Source organism: Corvus brachyrhynchos, unplaced genomic scaffold, assembly GCF_000691975.1.
Source record: "Corvus brachyrhynchos isolate BGI_N302 unplaced genomic scaffold, ASM69197v1 scaffold4, whole genome shotgun sequence".
NCBI classification, from domain to species: Eukaryota; Metazoa; Chordata; class Aves; order Passeriformes; family Corvidae; genus Corvus; species Corvus brachyrhynchos.
In genome coordinates this window covers 8,219,180-8,245,440 of record NW_008237878.1, presented here as the reverse complement: position 1 = coordinate 8,245,440, position 26,261 = coordinate 8,219,180, and the positions used below count along the sequence as shown (strand labels likewise).

Genomic DNA, 26,261 nt, shown 5'->3' with positions numbered 1-26,261 from the left:
TGGAAACAAGGCGCCACACACCCCGGGGCAGCCGATCCCGGTGTCCGGCCGGACCCTCGGGAATTGCAGGCTGGAATAGCAGGGACGAGCACAAATCCCGGGTGGCAGACGAGATGTATCAAACTCCGGAGCTGCAGCGGGAACACCGGGAGGTCTGGGCAGGCAGGGCGTGCGGGGGCTACGAGGTAGCGAAGGCTCAAAGCAGCGACAGGGGCAGGGCGGCCACAGCCCGGATTCCAGGGGGGCAGGGAAAGGCAGGCTTGGGAATCCCAGGGTTTCTCCTTGAGGCACACAAACAGATGGTGAACAGGTCCCTCTTTTAGTAAGGTGGAGTGTTAGGGTCCCAGTGCAACAGCCGCTCCAGTGAGCAAGCTCCACTCACGGTAGAAGGAAGGCAGCCGAAAGCAGAAGCCCGCAGCGCTGAAGAAATCCCTCCACAATGACGGCAGCATCCCTCCATCCCAACGCCGAGAACACCAGCCCACCCGGGGTGTACCCAACCCCCAGGTGAAAGAGAGTAGCCAGTTGGACCCCTCCCTCGTCTTTTTGTTTTTCTTAAACACCCAGTAATTTGTTGCCCTGGCAACATACATGGGAAAAATTATTTAAGAGAAAAAGAAAACAGGAGAACTCCTAAAAACCCCAACAAGCAGTAAGGTTGATGATCCCTGCCCCACAGGGGTTTGCCCCTTGTCAGCAGCACTTTGCCTCCTGTACACGCACTTTCCTGGCACATTGGCCCACCGGAGTGCCTTTTGGCTTGGCTCCTCTACCCAAGTGGAACAGAAATCTGTGACCTCTCATTAAGCGTGGATTTCTCATTCTTTTCTATCTCCGCTTTTGAGTACAAGACCAGAATCCCATTTGAATGAGGGGAGAAAAGTTACCAAGAAAATGTCCAAGGACATCTCTGGGATGGAGAGATGAAGGTCCTGACCACTTTTGCAGACTAACATGTTATTAGTGTTCTAACATGAAGAACTCCTGTGAGTTTCTAATGAAATGTGCTATGAAGTTAAAGAAGTTGACTGATGTACCAAGCATATTGCTTGTCTATCTCCTGGAAGCTTCTGCTAATTTTTACTAAAGGAAAGACTACAAGGATCTGGCCACCCTCCCTAATGCTGGAAGCACAGACTGTTATTTCAGATATAAGGAGGGCTATGAGCTAGCGCTTGGCAACGTGGTTAATCTCCCCAGAGCATGTTATGGACGGGGGAGATGGAAATGGAGGTAGCTGTCAGACCTATAATTAAAAAAATATGTTTCCATATAGAAATTTCTTTCCGTTGTCAGGAGAGATGGAAATACAAAAATCTTATTTATCGTATTCCACAAACTCACTAGATGTTCACACCAGAAGGCTCCAGCCACATCAGAAATAGGAATAGCTCTTTCTAAGTACCTAAAATAACACCTCGAGCCTTATCATCAGTGCGCACAGCACCGGCAATTCCGTTTCTAATGGCAGTGGAAGTATTGTAAATGGGTACAGGACTCTACAATCTCTTCGGCAGGTAGATCTGGGCCAACTTTTCAATCGTGAGCAATAAAATGGTGGAAAATCACTGTTTATGATGCAGTGCCATATAGGACCTGGATGCACAGCAGGGCTCTTGGCAGCAGTGCCATGCACTGGCCTGTACTACAGAGCTGTAGGCAGTTCAGGAGCAGAACAAGGCTTTTATTTACTCAAAAGGTGCAATAAACATCAACATTTCCATCAGCTTGGCTCTCTAGAGGAAGGTTTGCTTTCCAGCCCACGGCTGCCTTGGACAGCCCAGCCACTACCCTATCCCTGAACACATCCTAGAAAATGAACCTGTCAGAGTCTTCTCATTTAGCTGGGAGGTATCAAGCTGCCTTGATTAATCCAAGCTACTTAAACCGACGCTAGTGCTATAATGTCAAGCAAAAACAATGCTGTGAAGTCACTCCAATAAGCTTTTTATGGGTAAAAGGCCAGAATTTAATTTTTTTATCTGAAGTGAAAGCTTTATTTACATAGGATTTGATTAGGAAACCAGATATATGCATCAAGAAAGCCATTGTTTTGACACCCCTGAGCTCCGGGTTGCCTTAATACTAAAGGCAAAAGAGAATAAAGGGGAATGTAAATAATTCCCCTGATTTATTAATGAATTTATGTCAACCTTATTTCTGCGGTGGTTTAGTGCTTATGGAGTATTTTCAGAGCCAGGAAACAAACATTTTAACTAGTATTGAAATAGTTTTGAATTAAAGGAGGAAAAACAGGCAAGCAAGCATGCCTGATTTACATTCCTAAACATGGGGGTTATGGAACCATAAGGCAAAAAATCCAGTAAAACTATATTTGAGAATGTTTCTCTGGGGAATGTTTAGATTATGGTTATTTTTGTCATATTTCTGATGGGTGAAATTAAATCCTTCTGCATTTCTGCCAGAGGTATTTACATGAGAGACTACACAGCCTCTGGAAATGAAGGAAATGGGTGCTGTGGCTGCCATGCTCCCATGGGAACAATCCTCAGTGTGCCAGGTTCCAAGCTTTCAGCTTTCTCTTCCTCCCAGTGCCCTGTGATGACCCCCTGTGCCCAGGGCTATGCTTCCAGATGAAGGACAAGGGCTGGCTTGCAGAGTGACTGGAGCTGGGGCTGATTCTGAGTCCATGGACACAGGGTGAGATCCAGAGACCCTCCAGCCTCAGGGTGAGATCCAGAGACCCTCAGCCCTGAGGTGACCACAGGGACCCTCAGCTCCAGGAAAGGAGCCAGCGACACTCAGTCCCAGGGTGACCCCAGGGACCTTCATAGGACCTCAAGGCATCTCAAGCCTCAGGGTGAGGTCCAGGGGCCTCCAGCCTTAAGGTGAAATCCAGGGACCCTCAGCCCCGAACTGATCCCAGGGACCCGCAGCCTTGAGGTGAAATCCAGGAACCCTCAGCCCTGAACCGATCCCAGGGACCCGCAGCCTTGAGGTGAAATCCAGGAACCCTCAGCCCTGGGGTGAGACCCAGGGACCCCCAGGCCTCTCAAGTCTCAGAGTGCAACCCAGGAACTCTCAGCTTGGGGTGACCCCAAGGACCCTTGGGCCCAGATTGACCCCAGGGACCCCCAGGCCTGGGGTGAGGCCCAGGGACTGCCCCAGGGCACTGAGGCCCCTCAGGCCCCACAAGGTGGGCAGGCCCAGTGGTCGGCTGCATCCCAGCCCTGTGGAGGGCCCCAGGCCAGGCCTGCCCTGGGCCTGCAGGGCCATGTCCCCCTGGGCTGTCCCCACAGCCACAGGACACAGGTGACACTGCCCTGAGAGGGGCTGGTCATCTTCTTCCATCTCCCTCCTCCCTGCAGGGTACTGTGACACTATGGCTGCTGCTGGTGGGGAGAGGCCGTGAGGGTCAGAGCCATGGTGTTGGCTGGGGGCTCCCTGCCGGGGTGTCAGCCCTGAGAACAACATGAACTTCAACATCTGGAACATCAAGGAGATGCTGAGCACACCGACAACCCTTGGGTGAGCATGAGTGGGGGGAGATGGAGACGGGATGGGGTGTGAAACCAAACACTTGGCAGGGGTGAAGGCAGTGAAGTGAAACATGCCCAGAACTGATCTGTGGCTAATTAGGGAAATCTAATGGGAATTCATTAGCCTACCCTGGAATCCTGTTTATGCCCCCAGCCTGCCAGCACTGCCATAGATCCACCATTGCTGGGAATCTAAAAATCAGCATCAGCTGGAAGCTGTACCCTTGTCCATTCAGGGTGTATTTGGAGAAGCCCTGTAAGCTGTCCTCGTCTCATTAGATAAGTTAAGTGTTCCTCTTGCCTGTGCAGAGGACAGATAGAATGAATCGTGATGTGCAATATTATTGCACATTATGTAACTCAAAAATTATTCCATATCCTGAATTTATACACATGGCTTGTTTTTTTCCCAGCAGAAGCCAAAGAGCAGCTAGAACTCCCCACATCTACAATCTGCAGTGAAACAACAAATATTCAGATGTAAACATCTGGAGGGCAAATATGTAAGACAAGCTGCATTTTGTACTTCAGAGCATCCTTTGTATCACAAGGCTAAAAAAGGCAGTGGGATTCATCCTCTGTTTGACTCCAGACAAGCTAATTGACGAATTTGGTGCTCTGAGCCTCTGTTAGTTAAATAGCCCACTTACATAACTAACTTGTTCAAATTCACAGTTTTAGTCATACTGTCTCTTTGGCCAGATGTTACCACAATGATGGATGATAATGAAAACATAATAGTCATTTTCTTACCCATTATAAAAATGCTTGTCATAGATATGAATTAATTAAATTTTGTACAGATGCAGGGGACAAAGGGGAGCCAATTCAGGGAAAAATGTATTTATATCTGTCATAGTTTTGTCTTTATAATTGTGTGTTGCTTCACTCTATTGTCTTCTTGGTACCTGCAGATTTATTTTGTTTGGTTTTTGGGGGGTATGTTAGTTTTCACTAAGTTGTTCCTAAGTTTGAAAACCTGTGACTTTCTTTCTGCTCAGAGACTGAGGAGGGGAAATTTAGAGAATATATTAAAAAGACATAATATTATATATAAAATATATAATTACACTTTTATATTATATACAAAATAAATAAGATACATTTTTAAAATATATTAATAATTCTGTGGAGTTGTGCCATAGGGAAGGAAATGAGTGGAAGAAGCACAGATGCCTGTTTGGAAAGGGATCACTTGAATTTCTTCCTCCTCCAAAGTAGCCTATCACCTACAATGTCTTCCCTTGTAACTCATTAATTAATACAGGAAGAAAATATAGGCAAGATTTTAACACCCACTCCTCAGCATTCCACATTTTTTGCAAGTGAGTTCAAAAGGGTCAAATAGGGCATAAAACATTACTGGAAATGCAGCTGGGTTTTGGCAGGACGTAAGAAGAGGGAGAAAATTTTCTGTGGACAATTAACTTTTTCAAAAGGAAAGAAAAGTTTCCCACAGGAACACGTGAATGTGTGTGTGTATTTGAAATAGGGGGGAAAGGTGTTGATTACTTTTCCCTTGCTCACTTCTGTTACTAGAAACCTTTCCCACCACAGCAGGGTATGCTGTTTAATCCCCAGAAAACTCTTTCAGGGAGCTTTAGAAATGAAACATAAAATCAGCGTATAATCTAGGCAGAGTATGACTCACTCTGTGAGTTCTGTGCAAGTTTGAGTCAGGGTGTTACTTCTGAGAGCAGCTGCCACCAGGTCCCCAGGAAATGCAGAGCTCCAGTGATGCATTGCTCTCACGGCCACAGCTCTGCACAAGCCCGAAACTGCTCTGGGTTTTATTTGTTATCTGTCAGAGACACAAGTGCTTCTCTGCAACCCTAACAGCCTGAGAAATAGGGTGTGGGCAACCGAAGTCCCTGTTCCACCTGGTTTTATATACGAATATTGGCATAATAGAGATACTAGAAATACAGCAGAGGGAAGATTATCAGGTTAGACAATAATATCAGGGTGCCAGTTATTTTAGAGGGTGGAAGGGGGCCACATGACAGCTATACTGGGAAAGCTTAGGCTTAGTTGAAGTATATTGACAAAGGACACAGTTTTTATGGATTGAAATGCCAGCCTTCATTAGAGAAAGTGCCACATTAGAGCAGTGCTGCCGCCTGCCCAGCTAGGAGGGCTGGCAGAAGATCACAGATGATGCAAGAACAGCAGCCACAAAAGCAGTGATGCTTCAATCAGCCTTTGATTGACTGGATAAGCATCACAGGGGTGTGATGCTGAAAGTAGATTTTCAGACACCATCAACACCTGCCTCAACCACAGAGCTCACAGGGGAAGAGACATATCTTGCCTTGGCCCTGAGCTGAGCACAAGACCCATGTTCAGGCTATTTACTCTTGTAGTGCTACCACGAGAGTGGCAGTAGGGAACTGGAGTCAGTATCTGCAGGAGCAGCAGAAGCCAAAAAATCCACTACTGTTAATAAAAAAAAAAAAAAAAAGACACTGGAATAGTAATAAGAAACCTCATTAAAAAATAAATTAAACTGTGCAGCCAGAAGGGTTAAATGCTTGCCTGAGGCAGAAAGATTATTTAGACTTGATTATTTAGATTCGGTATTGAAGTTATGAGAAATTTCTTGTACCATGAGAAAAGAAGTAACTTGCTAAATGCATAAAAGCGACTCATATACTGACTTCCAAAGACATCAGAAGCAGAGAGCCTGCCAGAGAGTGTGTAAGGCCAAGAAATTATGAAAATATTAAAGAGGCATTCAAAACAGATGCTTGAAGTTAAAGCCTACTTGGGCCACTACTCTCTACAATTTATTTCTGCTGTTGAGAATAGCTTCCAAGTTTAATAACCTCATTCAATCCATTATCCCATGAAATTCCATCCTACATCACAAGGTCACATATTTTGAAGTTGCATTTAGGTCCAAAAACAGGCAGAAACTGAAGGAGACAGCCAGGACAAAGACCAGGAGAGCAGCTGTAAAATTCCAGAGCCTCACAGGAATGAGAAACCAGGGCTGTAAGTGCAGGCTGGAAGATGGCTTCAGGCTAGAGAGGGGAGTGGCAAAATTATCCCTGTCTCCAGATGCCTAACTTTTAGTATGGTTGGGGATGCATTTTGTGGGAGCAAACAGGGCTGCTCTACAAAAATCCCAATCTCCCCTTCAGGAAAAGGCTCTGTTATAACAGGCAACCAGCTCAGGACAAAGGGCTAACATGGATTCCAAGGTAAGGAGGGCAGTATTGAATCACAGCTGAATGAATAATGAATAAACTCATAGAAAGCAAAAATGACCTCGAGAAATTAAAATAAAACCAGAGGGATTTTGAACCTGAAATCTGGAAACTGGAGGCAGTGTTTGAGCTGAATAACTCAGAGGGATTTCGTCGAGGTTAATGCATTAGGGCCAGTGCCAGAATCTGTTTGTAAAAATTCCTTTTAGGATGTGGTGCAAATTATTTGTGGCAAGCAGGTCCTGCCATTCCAGAGGACAGGAAGCAGAAGAATAATTTTTTACTGTGACTGTTTCCAGTGAAGAGATGGCAAATGGCTGGAGGCTGCAATAGCAGCTAAAACTCCTTGATTTAAACTTCTCCAGCTCCCCTGCACCCAAGGCCAAGCCTGATCCTTGCTCATTTGCTGAGCACATTGGCACATTGGCAGGCAGCTGATAGTGGGGATGAGAGCAGTACAGCAGAACTAGAGACAGTTCCTATAGATACAGGCTAAAGCCAGGAGGAAGAGCAGGTGAACTGTAGCTCCTAGAAAGTGAATTGGATTTGCTGTGATTCATCCCTAGCCCCTAAATGAGGAGGAGCAGAAAGGGCTGTGAGATTTTCTAGAGGGGAACCAGGAGAAGAGAGACTTTATGGCACTGATCTTACTCAAGACACTGCTACTATGAGAGAAAGATCTCTTCTTTGGGAAAGAGGCTTTACTGCACTTTGAAGAAATGTGTCAGAAAGGTGTAAGTGAGCTTCACCCACAGTGCCTGAGAAGAAGAGGAATGTTGGCACAGGTTCAGTGGGGATGACAGAACCAGAGAGAATCACTTATAGCAGCACTGCAGATAAATGTTATGTTGCAAATTGTAGAAATCTCAGTTTGCTTTTTCAAATTACTCTTAAACCTTGGTGTTGGCACATAAGGATGGATCCAAACAGCAGAATACGAATACCAGTTTTAAAAAAAGATTGATGAGGCCTGTGACAATTTACAGTTATGAAGTTTTAGTTTGTCAATGTCCCTAGAACATCTAGGAAACACAAGAAGAGAGTAATTATTGCATACCATGTTTGTTTTGAGGCAAGGCAGAACCTTTGAATGAAAGGTGAATGTTTGCATGTGATTGTGCTAAAATATTTGGAGTGAAAATGAGAAAAGTAGAAAAATGAAAGAAGCTCCCGAAAGCTCTAACTCCTCCTATAAAGGGTGAATTTCCACTGGCAACAGGGAAACAGAGACTGTGAAGATCTAACTGACCCGCCAGATATGCAGAACGCTGCAGATTTTTTAGATCACATTCATATCACATGAAAGGGTTGGAGTTGCCAATATTGCAATACTTTGCATTGAGTTAGGTGGGAAAATGAAATCATACCATCAGTCAGCAGAGGATGATTTACCATTTTTTGGAGCTGTCAAGAACTTGTTTTACATATCTAAAGTTTATTTTGCTTTGTATGCATATGCTAGTGCCAGTACCAAAGAAATGTTATGGGCACCAACACATGGATGATTTGAGGCATGGCTCATGTTAGCAGACAGCTAAAAATTCTCCTGGGGTAAACTATTGCATCAACTTAGGAGGGACTGCTAACTGGGATTGCATACCTGGGATGTTTCCTCGCTGTTTATGGGAAAGGGTTTATATTTAGGACAGAACATGCATCTCTGCATCTCAGGCATTCTGAAGGGAGTGGTCAGGTGGTTAGAAGAGCAGGAATTGCCTGATCATGGATCTGATCCCACATGTGATCACGGTTGTCTGATCTCTCCATCAGGGACATGCCTGGGTCAAGCATGGCCAGGCTGATGGCTTGCCCAGATGGTCATGTTAGTAAATTAATTGCCAGCAGTGTTAAGCAAGGGAGAAAGAAATCCATTGCTCAGGGGAATGAGTGTATTCAAAAGAGACATCTGTTTCACCTCCCCCTCCAATTTGCAGAAGTGCCATCATACCTAAACCAACTGCTGAGGTAGTGGACTTTAGACAGAAAAATTGGGCTCCAGAGCAGCCAAGAGCTGTCTTTGGTTGTAGTGCAGAGTAAGCCTAGGAGGTCACTTGGCTCATAAAGTCCTCTCAGCTCAATACTCCTCATAAAATTTTTGTTATAAGAATCTTGTGCTTTGGGTATTGAATAACACAAAGGATCTGAGAAAACAAGCATATATGTGGGGTATGATATTCACCACTTGTACTAGACGCTTTCAAAGGGGTGCTTTATCAAGACAGTAAAGCATCTAAAGATTATAAAAACCCTTCCTCAAACTAAGAGGGAGCTTTTTTTTGGCTGGAGGACAGGAGGATTTAGAAAACTGGTGCAGGAGATGTGCTGCTCACATTGCCGGCAGGGGTTCTGCCTGTGTGCAGTCATGGCAGCCCATGTGCTCGCATGTCTCCCCCACATACTGGCTGTAGATTAAGAAAATTTATATTTTTTACAAAGCTTCACTGAGATGGAAGCAAGAAGCTGTGCAAGTAAAACTGTATTCAGATTTTTTTCTTAGCAGATTTGGAGTCCAAACAGGGATCAAGGGAGAAGTTTTGAATTCAGACAGACTTATCAGGCTTTTTGAGAATCCAGAAACCCATACCTCATCTATTTTTGCCTGCAGCTCAGTGTATGCAGTGAGCTTAAAGCCAAAGGTATTAATATGATATTGTCAGTGACACTACTGTATAATGGAGACTGAGCAGTTCAAGTACTGCTGCTAAATCCTTTCCCTGTTGTGTCTATATATTTGGCCTTCTTCCAAAACTGGGGATTAACCAAACATGTGACTGTTAATAAATGTTGGGGCGATCATCTCTTGTTATACACATGAATTATTCTCCTGTTCCTTCTCCCTTACTTGTATCATTTAATATGGAAGAAAAATCTTGTGTAAAATTTTCATTAATTATTTTCATTAATTTTGGTCTCTAGTTCCCAGCTCCAAAGGCAGCAACATATCTCTCCATCTTGGTAGCTCAAAAAAAGCAAGAACTGAGAATATAAACCTGGCCCAGCTTTTTTTGTGTTTGGTCCTAACCTAAACACTCTGCCTTGTGGATGTGAAGCAATGGAATAGTGATCGTTTAGACAGAAAGACGGTAGATTTAGATTGATTATTATGAAAAAATTCTTTCCTGTGAGGGTGATGAGGCACTGGCACAGGTTGCCCAGAGAAGCTGTGGGTACCCCATCTCTGAAAATGTTCGCCAGGAGGGATGAGACTTTGAGTGGCGTGGTACAGTGGAAGATGTCCCTGCTCATGGCAAGAGGGTTGGAACTAGGTGATCTTTAAAGTCCCTTCTCACCCAAACCATTCTACAATTCTTTGTGAAAAATAAAAGAAGTCTTTTGTATATATTTTTGCTACCAAAAAATTGAAACCAGCCTCCAACACAATGAGAAGCAGTGCAGCTGTGCAGGGAAACGTTTGTCTGAGATAAGCTGGTCCGGTGCCATGAGCCTAGTCTGTAAAGCAGGAGAGGAGTATAAGAGTGTTTCTGAAGAGGAGTAGAATCAGAGTAACACAGCACAAAATCAAGGGTATCTTGAAAAGATTTGAGTAATGCTCAAGGGAAATAAAAGTGCTTTTGAGTAGCATGTTAATATATTTGAAGTATTTCCAACAATTCAGATCAGTTCATCCAGCCATATGCTACCTCTATTAATTTGTTGTTCTACTGTGTCAGACTTAAGGCATGTGGAGAATAAATGCCCAAGAAATGTCAACTATTAGTCAGAAAGTTTTATTCTGTTGGAACTGCCTTCCCATTTATTGAAGCAACACCTGAGTTACAACAGAAATTGTTACCCAGAGTAGCTGAAAGGGAGAGATCCAGCACTTGCTATGAGCCCAAGGTGTCTCTTTAACTAAGACTGATTGACAAGGCAGGTAGGATGAGCTGTGTTAGATGCCCAGTCCTGGGTTTGGTCTTCTGTCTGCAGGACATGCTGGAGAAACACCTTCACTCCTATAAGGTGAATGTGGAGCTACCACACTCTGTGTGGATGTGGTAGTTTAAGGTAACCCATCTGGTTTATCTTAGAATTCAACCATATGCCATTGTAGGAACAGCACCTTCGAAGCAGAGAGTAAAAATTAACATGCTGGAGTGGGCCACGATCAAGCAGTTCCAGCAGGACATGTAGGGAATTCTGTTTGGCTTTTTAATTGCTCCAGACTCATTCACATCCCTCTCTGCACCATTTCAGGCCTAATAAGATTTCCATGAGGAACAGCACCGCCAGTGACTACTCGAGTCTGAGTGATTCTCAGCTGCTCTTCGGCTCCCAGTTCTGCCCGGAGAATGTGCAGTCGGCAGCAGCACCTCTGGAGCTGGGCTCGCAGCTGGGACGGCAGAACTCCCAGGATGTGAGTCTCCCTCTCAGTCAGCCCTGTGCAGGCACACATCCACCACTCAAAGTTAATGGAAAATGCTGAAATCAGGTGGTAACATTTGCTAATGTCAGTAACTGCTGAAATCAAGCTATCTTCTTCCTACATACACATACTTACTGTGACAAGACAAAGTAGCAGCCTGGTCAGATGAAAACCTGGTATTTATAACAGATTGCTATAAATTATTACTGAGATAGGTATTATTTTCTTCAATCACATTTTTTGAGTTACTAAAATAATATGAAATTATTCTCAAGCTAATGTCTTTAGGCCACCTACCTAGCCAAGGTAGAATATTACATCTATTTTTCTTTCAAAAATGTTGTGTTTCACTTCCTTAGCTTTCCAGAAGAATGACAGCGCTACTCAGTGTTTGCTTCCCTGCACTGACAATGACCTTGCTGCATTGTTGTTATGGCAGATGTTTGGATGATTTTGGATAGGGATGAAGAGTTTCTACACTCACAATGTTCCTCCTACAGCTCATGGTTTCTGATGTTACCAGCCTCCACTAAAATAGTTCCTGCACTGCTAACAGAGAGCACTGGATCTGAATAAACACACCTGAAGCAAAGATTAGTAAAGAGCAGTGGTGCCAGCTTGGAGGCCCCAGGCTGTCCTTCAGCTCCAGATGCTATCTGCTGTCCTATGCATTTTGCCTAGGAGCAGTTTTCATCAGACACAAAGTAGGAAATTCACTTTTCACGATTAAAAAAATTAATGGAATTTGCATTTTCTTATGTTTTAAGGAAAAGGCATTTCCATTTTGGTCACACAGTGTCTGGAAATTTTGTAGAATGAAGCTTTCATATTAATATTAAATTTCTTTGAAAATGTGTATTGAAGAATGTGAAAAACTCATCTACAGTCTGTTGATGTTGCTAGTTGGCAGCAAAATGATGTCATCCACCAGGAAATTCAATCGGATTTTTTTAGATTCCTGTACAGGCAGATTCTCCTGACAACTTGAACTTTTTCACAATTCCAGGAACACTGGAATTCATTTATAGTCTCTGTCTTGAGCATAGAAGGGAAAAAGCCCTGCACACCTTATAATTGTAGCAAACTGAAAATCCTCAAGATGAGAGAAAAGCCTGCATCTGGAGGAATTTGGGCTGGGTCTCAGTTCCACAGGGAGCTGATCTAACTAGGCACACTAAATGAGGCATAATCTCACTAAATTCTTAATCTCCTCGTCCAATCTAATATGTCATGCCCAATCACTGTGATCTCTGTCTGCAAAGCACTGGATAAACAAATGGTTTCTTCTAATTAATGTTCTGATTATTTTTGTACTTCAACATTTTTCTTTTGTTTGTGTCACAGAGTGAGCCCAGTATTTTTACCAAATACCAGACAAAACCACAGTTATTTGATGAAGAAACAAGAGAAAAATGTTCACTTAATTTTGGTGCAGGAAGAGTGAAAAGTGTCTTGGAAAATTTTGAAGTGAATAAGAACAAAATAAAGGACAAATATGACCGGTATGTAGACATCCATTGGAAATTCTTTCCATGCTGGTGGTTATCACTCCCTGCAGCTCCTTCTTCCCCTCTTACAAATCATACATGACATAGCTGTATATTTCTCCAAGAAAAATATTTTCAGGTTTTAAATAATTTCTAATTGGAACGAGTCGCAAGGTAAGAGAATAGGGTTTATTGGCAATTTATGTAACACATTCAGCCATAAGCCCCATGGAACAGCAAAACTCTAACCTGAATTTATCTTTGTCCTTCTTTATCTAATCAGCATTGTTTCTTTTTTCTGTATTGGTTCTCTGTGAAAACCCTTATTTTTCAAAATTTTATAGGCTATGTGGGGACTGATAAAAGGAACTCTGAGCATGGCCTTCACATTTGGGCCAGATGAGGGGATTGCCAAACACATGTTTGCAGGTTGCATCTTTATAAGCATGCACATATCTCTAGAATTTTATTTCCATACAAGATTTTTATGTATTGTTTTTTTGATAACAGAAAAATGGTTTTTGCTAATGTGATTTGCATCTGCTCTTTGTCAGATGTCAAGAATTACATGTACCTGTAGGTCCTGAAGGCCTTTAAGGAACAAGCCAGTGATTTGAAGCTCAAAAATGAAATATGGCAAAATCCCCAGTGCACCTATAAATAATTCTTAGCACTGTACGTTTTGTAATGTAACATCCAAAGTGAAGGGTGTTTTTATTAAAAGCCTTTGATCAAATCTGGCTATGTATCTCTTCTGCCTTTTCAATGGGCACTATGTTTCTGATAAGGCAAAATTTGATTCTCTATTGCCTATTAGAGGAAGATTTTTGTAATGAAATAAGAAAGTAGTTTTAAATGTTTAGGCATCACTCATAATTATTCTTTATTTTTTCTTTAAATGGATTATGCTCCTTCCTACACTCCAGACTTGCTCCCAGATTAGAAGCCTGTTTATAGAAATAACTATATTATCTTTGCAAAGATAAGTGTATAATTTATCAATTTGTATCCCCCGCAAGTTTGACTAAGAAAATTAGTATCTTCCTTTCCATAAGTCTAGAGAGATTTCAGAAGCACTGCCTAATTCTCATAACTAGATTCTACCTGGCCTCTGCATATTTTTGGCTGTTGTAATTTAGATCACTCAAATGATTGACTTAAAATGACCTGAATCTTCAGACAGGAAAAAGTTATCACTTTGCTTAGCAACCATCCGTGCATTTTGGTGTGGCAGGTTAATCATGAATATAGCCTGGTTCCTGATAGGCTGGCTCAACTTAAAAGGACAGATAACAGCAACCACAGGCATAATCTCAGGAGGAAAGGATTTGCAGTATTTGTTCTTCCTGGCCTGGGCTTTGTTGATGCTGAAGCTTTTCCCATGTTTTTCCCACAGTTATTTTAGTCCAAACACAATATCCGTGTATCGCAGCAACTGGCACGTCACCACACAGGCTGGGTCCTTCCGGAGCAGATAACATGGCGATCACACCCCAGCAGCTAATGGACAGTTGTGCAAATGCCACTTAAAAATTTGAGAGAGGCACCAAAAATCTGAGAGTAAAAACCCCATAACTTCATGTAGATGACATACATGGGCATTTGTGTATATGTATTTTTTTCTTACTTTGCATTGCAGAGTCCATGTTTTCCTAAAACAACTGAAGTGACTTCAAAGGGTTATGCCCCCTGAAGAAATCATGTTTCCATGCTTACATTACATACTACACTATGCCTTGCAGTGTTTCCTGACTCATTTTTACAGTAATCTTATCAATTTTTGTACACTTCATTAACTTATATTTCTGGTTCATATTTGTTGGTTTTTTTCCATTTTAGTGAAGTCCTAAGCTCCTTTATTTCCAGCATCAAAGACAGGCTTCAAGAGGTAAGTTACTTCAAATTCAGGATATAAAACAGTGAAGAGTTAGAAATAATACAGACCATTCAGTGTTCACTTTCTCTCCTTTACTATGTTGATATCTAAAATATTACATTTAGCACTCAAATACCTTAAACCAACAATTATAAGGTTTTTTGCATAAACCATTCACTTTGTGGCCTTAGGGTCAAGGTCTTTGGGGACTTGATTCAGAATTTCTCTGGGTCTCTGGAGCAAAAACAAGCTGTAGTGGCCATCTGCAAATACCAGGTTTTTTTTTCCTTCTGCCTGAAGAAAGCAGTCTACTCTCAGGATTAGTCCCTGTGGTCTGAAGGTAAAGGTCTCTCCCCCACCCCTTCTATAATTAATTTTATTAGTTATTATTAGTCCTATTTTAGAGATCAGTATCTCTTTTTTGAAATATTTTCGGATTTCATGAGCCTTTTGAGCCATCCCAGATCTTCTTTGGGGTTGCAACCAGCAGCTGGACAAATTGTTTCAAATGACAGATAAACAACCATTTTCAGGCTGCTCCATTCCATGAGTTGCAGTCATTGTTCTGTGGCATCTGAGGCTGTGATTTTGCAAACAAAGAAAATTGAATATTTTAATTTTCCCATTGACCTTTGTTTTTGCAGCTGCAAGTGGGCTTCGAGAAGTTTGAAGAAATGTTCGATTCTAAAAACAAATCCATTTTGGTTTGCCTAGAAACCCTTTTCAAGACAAGTAAGTCCTTCCGGTGTTCGTGTTGACAGCAGAGGGCACAGTCAACCTGCCAAATGTCACCAGTCTGCAGGCTGGGGTGAGCTGGGCAAGTCATGCCACTCACAGCTGCTCTCCCTAAGGGAGGAGAGAAAATAAGACTTATCCATGCCATGGACTTGTCAAGTTTTTCCATTCCTACTCTCTCATTTTTTCCCTTTCTCTGCCCTCTTGTACTTAGGTGTTGCATGGTTAGACACTGTGCTCGAATAGATAAACACAATCTCTGGTTTTGTGTTTTGCCCGGAGTACGGTCATTTTTAGACCATCTGGAGTACTAATGGAATACACAGTAAAAATAACTTAGGTATTTATATCCTGAGCATCCAGTTTCAGTTTTTAGGGCTTTCTCAGATTTTCATTTGTTACTTTGTGGTGTTCCATTACTCCTCTGTGCTTGAAGCGATTAAGTTTTGGATGTAAACAAAACTAGTACTACTCATTTCTTGAATGAGAAGCACATAGTGAAGCACACTATTGCCATGACAAAATAGTGACCTCCAGAAAAGCTAGTAATGTAAAATACTTTTGAACAACTCTGTCTCTGAAGTGGCTAATCACAGAAATCTTCACTGAGGGAAAACGCTTCAAGAAATTGTTTGTAATTTAGCTTAGATCTGAGCCTTTGAGGGTACATTAATTTTTAATGCTGGTATGATACTTTATCAACACCCTGTCAGGACTGCTCAGAGCTTGCTCTGCTCTGTGCAAGAACAAGAGGCCATTTTCAATATACACAAGAAACGTTAAATGAGTTATATCTTGTGAGATGAAGGCAGCAGATCTTCGCAAAAGCACAATAATATTCAGTGTGGCAAACTGTGGCTTCCACAAAGCACATCTTTGACAGATACCCTTTAAATCAACAGAGCTCTCTCAGGCAAAAAGAGTGGATTCTGATGCATTCTGCAGGAGGCCATGATAGGCTGTACATTTGAAATACCAATCTTGTACTAAGAACACTCCTTTGCTGTGCTTGGCAAGTGCTCTTGGTGGGACCCTAATGTAAACAAGAATCTGGCTGCTTTGGCCAGCACAGCAAGTTCCCTATTACAGATTTTCCCATCTCCTAATTACTTCAGTGCCTCAACTTGTCCACTCTGCAGCAGGACTTTGCCTAATTTCTCACACCTCATGCGCAGACGTTGTTGTCATGGCACTGAAAATCAAATCTATTGTTCATGACTCCCCCTCTTCATTCCATACCATTTACTCAGCTGTCCTGTTTCCTCTCCATATCCATTTTAAATGAATGTGCCTTGAATGAAATGAGAAACCTCCCAGAGGTGCATACTGCTAGATTTTCAAAGCAATTGAAAAGAAAAATTGGTACTTTCTGTAATGCATCATGCTGCAGAATGTTGAATATATAATGAAAATCATCACATGCTGCACAATGTTGATCTTTTTATGTTTCTGGGAAGTTCATCCATCACTGGTTAATTGCAGATAAACACTGTCATTTGACTGATAACACAGTGATGCATAATTAAGTTCCCACTAAATAGATACCTATGCTAGTGCCTTGAAAAGAGGCAATTCCCTTGAAGAACTGGTATAAAATTCCAAAACTCAGGTGATAAAGAGCTAAATTCAGAGCAAATAAAGTTCTGAATGCCAGTGAGTGATGATACAGTACCTTGGGATGCGGGTGACATGGCAGAGACATGTTAAATCATTGGCAGTGGAGTATTTCACAGGCAGGAGAGGAATGCAGAAGATGAAGAGAACCAGTGCATCAGGACATTCCAACAGCTCTGAAAACCAAAGGCAGGTGGGACTTGAAATCAAGTCTGTCTTCATTAAAGATTATAAGGAGTATCACAGGCTGCATTTTTAGCAGTGGGTAGCAAGCACAGTTGGCATAGTCTGCATAGCCACCAGGAGAGAACAAAACAGAAAATATTTTTCAAAATGTATTTCCAAAGTGTTTCCAAATGCTGTTGGACTGGCATGCTCTGTGCAGGAAGATTTTAAAGAATGTTCTCTTTTGAGTGTTTATCCATATGTGCTTGCTCACAGTGGTAGAGCTGTGTCTGGCACTGGAGATCAGACAAGGTTTGGCTGAGCAGCTTCCACAGAAGCACAAGGGCTCTGTGTCTTGCTCACATCTTGGTGTGCGGTGCACAGGGATGCAAAGAGGCAGGCAGACCCTGTGGCCTCAGTTCTTCCACCTTATATACATACAGTTTCTGTCGTTGACTTGCCCACTCATCATTTGCTCTGTCCTTCGGATTTCTACTCCTGTAGATCATTTCTTTTCATATTTTTCACATTTTAATTTATATACCTGCACTTCTATCAAAGCCTTCTATTTTTTAATACAAATGCCTATTTTCACCACTCAGCCCTCTCTGCACTGCTTTGCTGTTCTGCCATCTGGTAGTTCCAGCTGTGACAGCTCAGAACAGCTGAATCCTCCACAACACCTTGTCTCCAGTGCACATGAGCAGCATCCTCCCAGCCAGCATGCCACAGGCAATCCTCTGACGCACTGCCATCAAGGGTGACAAAGTAATGTGCAATATGTCACTTACAGAGGTATGAGGTGATACCAGGTGCCTGGTGAGTGGTTTTCAAACATGACTTGCTTCCAGACTCCCCAGGCCCAGTAGCTGCTGGCAAAGTTTCCAGGGAAAATGGCTGTGTTTAAAATGAGATTTGAACTTGTACAGTATGGTCCAGACTGGGACACCCAGTTCAGACTCCCTTACATTTTGTATGGATTGAAAAGTCAAAAGGTTTGAAACTGATTTTAAAAATGTTTTTTCCATGTAGCTGCTAACTAGCCATGCAGTGACTGACAAAACTGTTGAGTTGAGGGACTTAACCAGACTCCAAAACATCTCAGCATGGATGGTGAGAGGAAGTGTGGATGTTCCAGTAGATACTGAAACTCCTCATTGTCACAGTTCAGCACTGTGTGCTGTAGCACAGGGTGAGATCAGGGGCAGCTCATCCCACAGTCCCACAATGCAGGTGCTATCTGATGTCTTGTGGAAAGGGACCCAGGCTAAGCCAGCACAAAAATGCCAGCTGACTGCTTGGAGTATATCTGAGCAGGATGCAGCCGTGACAGCCCAAATGTTTCACCCTCTGGCACAGCTCCATGGCTGCGCAGGGAGAACATGCAGTGCTCTGCTGAGCTCCAGAGCTGTCTTCCCTGGCCGTGTCTCACCAGGTTTATAGCATCTCCAATTTCCCCTACTGAATCTGGGCGTGGGGGAACCAACCTTCTTCCAAACTGTTATTTAAAGCCTCTGTGCTGTTAGTGCAAGTCTCAGGATGAGCTGCATAGATGATGATGGAGAGACATCAGAAGCAGTTGCTGTTTAATATTCCTAGGCTGGGAGGCTCCCTTGACTGCTCAGGCTGTAGTTCTCAGCTGCTGGGAGTGCAGCTGCACCCGGGTACAGGCTGATTTGCAGGGAGGTCTCTGCAGCACAGGGTGGCAGCCCTACCCCAAGGTCCTTCAGCCTTTTATCTCATGCCAGATTTCATATTCCAAATGTTATTATTGTAAACAGTAGCATCCGAAGACAAGGGTACAGCAAATCAAAACACAGCGATGTTTCAGTTTGTAAAAAACTGCTTTGTTTAAATTACCTCAAGAGAGGCACAAGTCTGTGCATAAGTCACGCATTAACTGAGTAAAGATTTTCTGCCTGTGATCAAGTTATTGAATAACTATCTGCTGCAGGGTTTATTTGAAGAAAAGCTCTGAAGCAGCCCTTCTTGATCATGTTCAAAGACAAGAGACCTAACTTAACAGGGTCCTTGATCTGATCTAATTTGGCCATCTCAACACCTGGTTTTTTTAAGTCTCTATTAATGCTCATTTTTACTTTGTTTATTAGTGTTTGACAAGTCTGAACACTCCTCTGGGTACAGAAGCAGGGAGGGAAGGAGAGTGCCCCTCCTCTCTACTGAGGTTTTTTTCTGCAGAATACTCCTACACGTACAAATGAAACGCATTCAAAAGGCTGGCTGCTGGTTGCTTGCCTGCAGCATGCTGTGCTGAGTCAAATGTATGTGCAGATCACAAGCCCAGTGGATGCAGGACTATTTTTAGACAGAGGATACTATGTTGAAGAAGAATAGGCAGACTAGGGAAACCAGAAAGTTTTAAAAATAATTCTGAGCTAAAATTAAGCATATGAGGAAGAGCAGCAAGATAAGGTAAGCTTGCAGATGCTGCCCTTTCTGTATCTTCACTATGTAGACCTGGAAGGTGATAAAGTGACATGGAAGGAGTTTGTTCCCTTAGTCACTGCTGCTTTCCTTCGCTTTGTAGGTTGGCAGGCTCCCCAAAAACCTGCTCTCAGATTGCTGGTAGCCCTTGTGTCTAACCAGAGAGATGAAAAGGCCCACTCAAACATTCACTCCCCTGTTACAAACCCATTCTGCAAGTCATAGATTTCCGGGTTTCTAAAACAGTCTAAATCTGTCAGAGAAAGACACTAGAAGATTAAAAACAACAACCAAATTGTCTGCAACAGCATATTGTTTGAAATATGTGCAGATAATCCTCATAAATCAGCCAAGCTCCTACAGAGAAAAAGGCAAAGCCACGTGGTGATGTTCATCCTGAAATAATGCAGAAATTCCACTCGACCCCAAGTCTGGGAGATGGTTTTAATTCAATGTGTGTGAGGAAGATGCATGGATGAGGCAACTGCGAGGTTCCTTCTCCCAGATGACAGCTGTGTGCACTGTGCCCAAGCAGGGTGCCTTCATAGGAGGCAAAATTAAAAACACAGCTGGGAACAGGGGATTCCTGGTGCCAGGAGGTGCCATTCCCTATGTCTATCCCTGAGCGGCGCCTCCAGCCCTCTGCCACTCCACACTTCGGCTTTGCGTGGCTGAATGAGACAAACACTTTCAATCTCCTTTCATAAGAGGAGATTACCATGTAAGCACTTAATTAACTTGTAGCTTTCCTCTGCCCATGTCTCAGTTCAATCTCTTCCTTTCCTTGCACATAGATAGCTGGGAAGGCGTATGGGCTTCCTGACATCCTGGGGTGCACAGCAGTTCTGTCAGCCAGAGCTGGTGCACCACCACACACCACACTGCCCTGTCTCACCTGTAGCCTCTGGTGCTGGCATTTGCATCCTTGTGTCACTTGCTAGTTAACTGAATGCCCTTTGGCTTTTGCACCCAGGTGGCTACAGCAGATTTTAAGCATATTTGGCTCATGAGAAGGCCTTGACAAGCACCTTTCAGAGGTTCCTTGTCCCTCATGACACCCTGCTCAAGAGCTGATATTTTCCCTTTAGTTGGGGCTTATTTTTTAAGTTTCCCGTTATTTTTTCTCCTTTTTTTTTTTTTAATATTACATTACAACTTCCACTGAAAAGCTTTGTTTGAATCTACAGAAAGGCCACTGTGTTGTCTTTGTCAAAGAAGTCACCTGCCTTGTCTTAGTGCATTAAATCACAATCCACCTTTTATAAAATCATGTTCCATCTTATTCCATTTCCCTCCATATCTTCAAGTACTTTTCTCCTAAAAGTCTGTTCTAAAACCTCGCACCATATGAGAACAAATTACTAAGCCCATAATTGCTCAGATTTTTTTCCTTTCTTCCTTCCCAAATTTTTAGAACATCCCTGTTTTTTTCACAGAAGCAAAGCCTATACAATCACTTTCTGCCTGCTACTCCCTAATAGCTTTTAGCTCTTTAACCAATTCCATCTACAGTTTGACAGAAGGGCACAGCTCACTAAGATAATTAAGTCCCTGAAAGCTTAATGAAAATAGCTGAGCAGGAGGAGAAGGGATCCCCAGTGCCCTGCAGCTCTGCAGCCTATGAGCACAGCACTGTGGGGCAAGAGGTGCTCAGCAAGGAGCTGAGATAAACACTGGTGAGCAGGAACAGCTTCAGATGGGCTCTCAGCTCCTCTGACACCAAAGTCAATCAAACACCTTGGATCTGTAGCAAAAGTAGATTCATTAATTGCACAGCTCTTGTAGCCACTTGTTGAAATGTAGGTTTTATTCTGATTTTTCTCAAGTACGCAGTGCTGCTCCAGCACTCCAGGGTTTCAGCTCTCCTGGCCCATTGGTTTGGCAGTGGTTTAATTCAACAAGAGTGCTTTGGATCCTCTTTTCTGCCGACCAGCCAACATTCCACACCATCTGCACACACCTTCCTGCACCCTTCACAGGAAAGACCAGGCATGTTTAGCTCTTTCTCTCCACTCTTTCTCAGCTCTTTCTCTCTGTCCTAATTTACGATTTTAAAGGAGACTTCCAAAGGATTGCTAAAGATTTTTCATCTCCACACACACTGCAAACTGTGTTCCCATCCTATAGCATAGCAGGCACAGCAGTGGTTCCTATAAGAGTAATTTAAGCTGTAGGGGGGAGTTATATTCTTATCCCATCATATAACACAAATCCCTGGGGTTTTATCAGTTTTTCAACAAGACTGACTGAAGCCAAGAGCAACTTGCTCCAATTTAAAACCCTCCCAGGGAGCCTGTGCCTCCACAGGACACTGCTGGGGCCCCCACTACCAAGTGGGGGGCTCAGGTGGTTTCTGACCCCATCTCTTCCCATGACCAGCAAATGGAAATTCCAATTCTTTGCACACCCCTTCATCATTTCCCTCTATTCGTTCCAGCAGTTTTCCTTCAGTTTTTAGCCTCCTGTGCATTTTTGACACAGTTTCTCTGGTTGCACTTCTTAGCCATTAACCTCTTACACCTCCATCCTGTTTACCATCACCTGGTTGCATGAGAGTGTTGGTTATGCGGGGGTGGATCAGCTATACTGGGGTCCCCCTGCCTTGGCCATGCCTGTTGTGCACCTGGCAGACAACGAAGCCTCAGCCTTCCCTGTGCTGAGCCTACCAAATTCTGCAGCTTTGCACAGCCTCCCTTCTCCAGCTGCCATGTTAACAGAGTGCAGTAAAGGAGGTTTGGCCTACGTGCAGCATCTTACAAATTTCAAGTGCCTTTCATTAAACATCCCCCCCCATTGTCCACTGCTCAGGGGTTGGGGAGATCACAGCAGGAGAATCATGTGGTGATTCATGCCAAGCCATGCAGGAAGTAGCAATAGTATTGATAGTACTTTATTCACATTTACAAATGAAAAACCAAATGTGTTTTTTATTGATTTCCCTGTTTAGTGGAAGATGCTCTTCAAAGTCACTGCAGCTTGGTGCTGAAAGCTTTGACAGATAAAAGCCAAATGGAGCAGGCACTGCTGGAGATGGAGAGGAGACTTGCAGCCGTAAGTGAAGAAATTAATCTTTTATTCTGAATCCTCATTCTGAATTTCTCCTGCTTCTTCAAAATACTGAATATTAAATTGCCTTCGAATGGTGGATTATAAAGCAGACTGCTCCGGTTATAATGAAAGAGGAAAGACATATTAAATGCTAATTCCAGGCCAGTTACTGACAGGGGCTTACCCAAGAGCTGGCTAACAGTGCTGTAAGCTCTGATGAAGCCCTGGTCAGCAAGAGAAGCCAACAGTGCCTTGTTGTGGCAGGCCGTGATGGAGCACTCCCTGCTTCCTCACCTGACACATGCCTTCGCTGGAGGAGGTGGTGCAGTGCATGTCTGTGAGGGGTGAGCACCTCACAGAAGTGCAGCACCTTGTCCCTTCAGCCAGGTGTTTTCCCGGGGGAGGAAAAAAGACATTAAAAGAAAACAAAGTGGATGTCAGAGACATGAGAATGAACTGTCGAAGACCTCCTGAACAGGTCTGGTTTCTCCAAAGGCCCTGCTGCAGGAATTGCTTTTGGCAAGGATGTGTCACACCAGCATGTGAGAAGGCAGTGCTCCTAGGAGAGGGGGTACACAGTGGGTTAGGGGGATGCTCCAGTCCCAAACCTCTCACCTTTATGGGACAGTTTGAGGATATGTATTACACAGGAAGATACAAATTGCTAATCTTCATGTCAATACCAAACTGACACATGGTACCTAAAACTTTATTACTCTTGTGCCTTTTTGTGGGTTTTTTACTGCTTCTGCTCTGCTTTTTGCTTCCCTAGAAAGATGTGGAGATTTTGGATATGAAATCCAGTATCCAGCTGCTGAAGGAGGGTCTGGAGTCTCTGCCAGCCCAGATGAATGACCAGTTCCTGAAAGTGTGTAAAGAACTTGGCTTCCAGAAGCTCTGTAATACCTCAGCTGAGCAGCACATGCTTGTGTCTAGTGCCAGCCTGCCCCCTCACATGACAGATAAGTCTGTCCAGACATCCCCTGGGCTGTACCAGCACTGTGTCCTGAGTGAGGAGCACCCACACTGGCCATGCTGCCCAGGGAGGGGAGTTTGCAGCTGCTCAGGCCGGTCTCATTTCCCCTGTGTGACAGTGGGGCAGCAACACGGAGACTCCCCTGGAAGGAACCAGGTTACTGGAGATGGCACATCTAAGGGTGACCTAAACCCAGCCTCAGGAGACAAAGCCAGCCCCATTGCTACAGCAGCCTGTGGCAGAGCAAACACCTTTTTGCAGGAGGTGAAATACAGCTTGGAGACACAGAGCTCTGCTGCCCATCCTTGCATGTGCTGTGCTGGCAGACACTTTCTGGGGAGTAGTCAGAAGAAACACTGTCCTGTGCTCCCAGAAGTGCCTCCTCCAACCCCACTGAGGAAGGCGTTCAAGAGAGGCACTCAAGGGTTTGAACCACTGACACCATCACAGCAGCAGCAGCCTCAAGTTTGCCACCATTCTGCACAGAAAGTGACACCTGGGCAAAGATACAGCAACTGGTCCACAGACCACGAGGTGGAGAAGGCAGCTGTAGGGAACAAAACAAAACAGAGTCCTGGAAGGATGTCCTGGAAAAAAGCAATAGGGAGAAAGAAAACGTACTCCACTAAGAGGAAAGGCGAACACTCTGGATGTGCTGACAGTGGGATGAAGCAGAGGAAGGCAAATGGGACTATTGACCTGGAAAGCTCCAGAAAAAATTGCCTTCCCAGATACTTGGTTGATCTCAATTCAGAAAACTCTGACCCAGTTTTTGCAGCTCCCCATCAGCAGATCCTCAGCAGTGCTCAGCTGGGGCTTACAAAGAATTTCCCACCAGCGCCGTGCTCTGATAAAAGCCTGCAACAACTTGCAAGCAGAAGAAAGAGAAGTCTCGACATTAAAAAAAGAGTGGATGTTTCCAGTGTAAGAAGGTATCTCTTGGATTCCTCTCCTGAGGAGGATGTACTTTCCCTGTGTAGCACAACAGGTGTAAAGCAAATGAGCTGCTTCAGCCTCCAAAGCCCCTCAAGCTCCAAGAAACCACATCCTGTCAATCCGCTGGCTCAGCAGAACACAGCCTGTTGCTCTTTACTGTTTGATTGTGATTCTTCTGATTGAAGGGGTTTATTTCATGCTCAGAGCCCTTAGTGCAGGATGACCATTTCAGCTGCAGTTTATTCCTCTAGGTGTGTTACCTGCTTAGTCAGAGGCAAGACTCAGGCCTGGATGCTTGAAAGTGCTGTTGCCCAGTTTGAGATATTGTAAGGGACTATGTGGGGTTTGAGCAGGGCTCTGCCCTGGTTTGGAAAGCTGAGGGGATCTATATTGCTTTCCTTGCCCACTCCCAGCAGAGATACCATGGGCTTGAGTTACCAAAGTATTTACACAGCAGGGAAGTACCTGACATTCCCAGGGAGGAGAGGGCTGGCAGAGCAGACGGTCAGGCCAGTCATATTTGGCACTGAGATCTACTGGAAACTCCTCACCTAGATCGATATAATGCTATCTCTGTGGCCAGAAGCTTCACTCTGTTTCTCACTCGTAGTATCTCTGTCACTTTGTTGTGTAAAAGTTCAGGTTTTTAGTAGGATAGTGTTGTTCTGGTTGATTTTGATCAGGTTCAGATTTGTCTTGGGAGTTGTTTGTGACCTTTGGGCAGGGACAGGTTTAACTGAGGAAAACCAAACCCCAGCGTCTCAGGTTCCTCCACTATTGTATCTCTTCTCCTTACAGGCTGAAATTCCTTGGTGTCAGAGATTCCAGGAAGTTATTTTGTTTCTCCTTTATTTGTCTTTTGTATCTCTTGGCTGATTACAGAATTTTCAAGGGCAGTGGTTCTCAGAGACCAAAGATACAGCAGGCAGATCCAGCAGATGAGATGCTGGACAGTCCGAATTCCCACAGACCAACTCTTTTCAGGGTACCCAGCTGTGACTGTGGGCAGCTCCCACTGCTTTGGGCATTTGTGTCACGTTTGATTTTTGATCTGAAATGTTACCAGCAAAAGAAGCATTTTGGTGTTGACAAAACCATATTGCCACAAATCCAAATTATCCGGCTTTGTCATCCCGAGGGAAATGGCTGGGATCCCTTTTTTTCTGGCTTAAATAAACTCATCTTCAGCAAAGCCCAGTGCCTCTGTTTTGGTTTTTTGGGAGAGGCAGAGGCCTGTTCTAGCAGGAGAACCGGCAGTTGCTCTTTAGCTGTTTAACTCCCCTGGATTGTGGAATTGGAAGGATTCCTTTTTTAGCTCCTCTCTGATGTTTAAAGATGGAAACCTTCACCCTTCCAGCTTAACATTGGTCCAGTGATGTTAATTAGCAAGGAGAAGGGGGGGTGGAGGGGGGACAGTCAGATATGGGGAGCCCCCAGAGCTTGGGACGCACCTGTCAGTGAAGGGGGCTGGTGATGGCTGCCAGCAGCAGTGGCTGTTCGTTCCCATTGCCCTTGTGTACTCGCCTCCCCAGCAGCCCCAGCACGGCCTTTACTGGGCAAAACCCGTTCAGTGGGCTTGCCACCCCGTGTGCTTTGGGATCGGCGAGGACGAGTGCAGGTCTCTGTGCAGCCCCTGGCCTTGTTGCAGGGAGCTCGGCAGCACATGGCTGAGCTTGGAGGGACCTCTGGAGGTGTCTGTTGCAAGCCCCTGTGCAGAGGCAGTGTGGGGACTGGCTCCTCGGCCCCCCGAGATGGAGCATCAGTGCCATGGGGTGCAACACAGGGCTGCCCTGGGGCCCCCTGCAGCTCCCTGCCACACGCAAAACCTGGAACATAGCACAAAACAAAATCCCTGGAGATGGAGGTGTAACAGCAACAGCAGCCAACACTGCGTCTCCGTGCATAGG

The 26,261-nt window shown here is 44.1% G+C and overlaps 1 protein-coding gene across 3 annotated transcripts; it reads left to right on the top strand.

Moving 5' to 3' along the window:
* The first annotated feature begins 13 nt into the window (after window positions 1-13).
* On the top strand, window positions 14-25,546 carry CCDC36 (coiled-coil domain containing 36). Of its 3 annotated transcripts, none has more exons than XM_017732562.1 (7): window positions 14-3,489; window positions 10,904-11,063; window positions 12,417-12,574; window positions 14,399-14,447; window positions 15,080-15,167; window positions 22,342-22,445; window positions 23,215-25,546. In XM_017732562.1, exons 1-7 carry the CDS (start codon window positions 3,434-3,436, stop codon window positions 24,535-24,537), a joined length of 1,938 nt encoding a protein of 645 aa, XP_017588051.1. In that variant the 5' UTR covers window positions 14-3,433; the 3' UTR covers window positions 24,538-25,546. The 3 variants fall into 3 exon arrangements, with proteins under 3 accessions (XP_017588051.1, XP_017588053.1, XP_017588052.1); XM_017732563.1 differs by lacking the exon at window positions 14-3,489 and adding an exon at window positions 6,471-6,703; XM_017732564.1 differs by having other exon boundaries at window positions 22,342-23,307.
* The last annotated feature ends 715 nt before the right edge of the window (window positions 25,547-26,261 follow it).

Bases quoted from the DNA above. Each gene is read 5' to 3' on its own strand.
- CCDC36 (XM_017732562.1), top strand. From the start codon at position 3,434: ATGAACTTCAACATCTGGAACATCAAGGAGATGCTGAGCACACCGACA. The intron at 3,490-10,903 runs GTGAGCATGAGT...GCACCATTTCAG, and splicing joins AGCACACCGACAACCCTTGG to GCCTAATAAGATTTCCATGA. The intron at 11,064-12,416 runs GTGAGTCTCCCT...TTTGTGTCACAG, and splicing joins GACGGCAGAACTCCCAGGAT to AGTGAGCCCAGTATTTTTAC.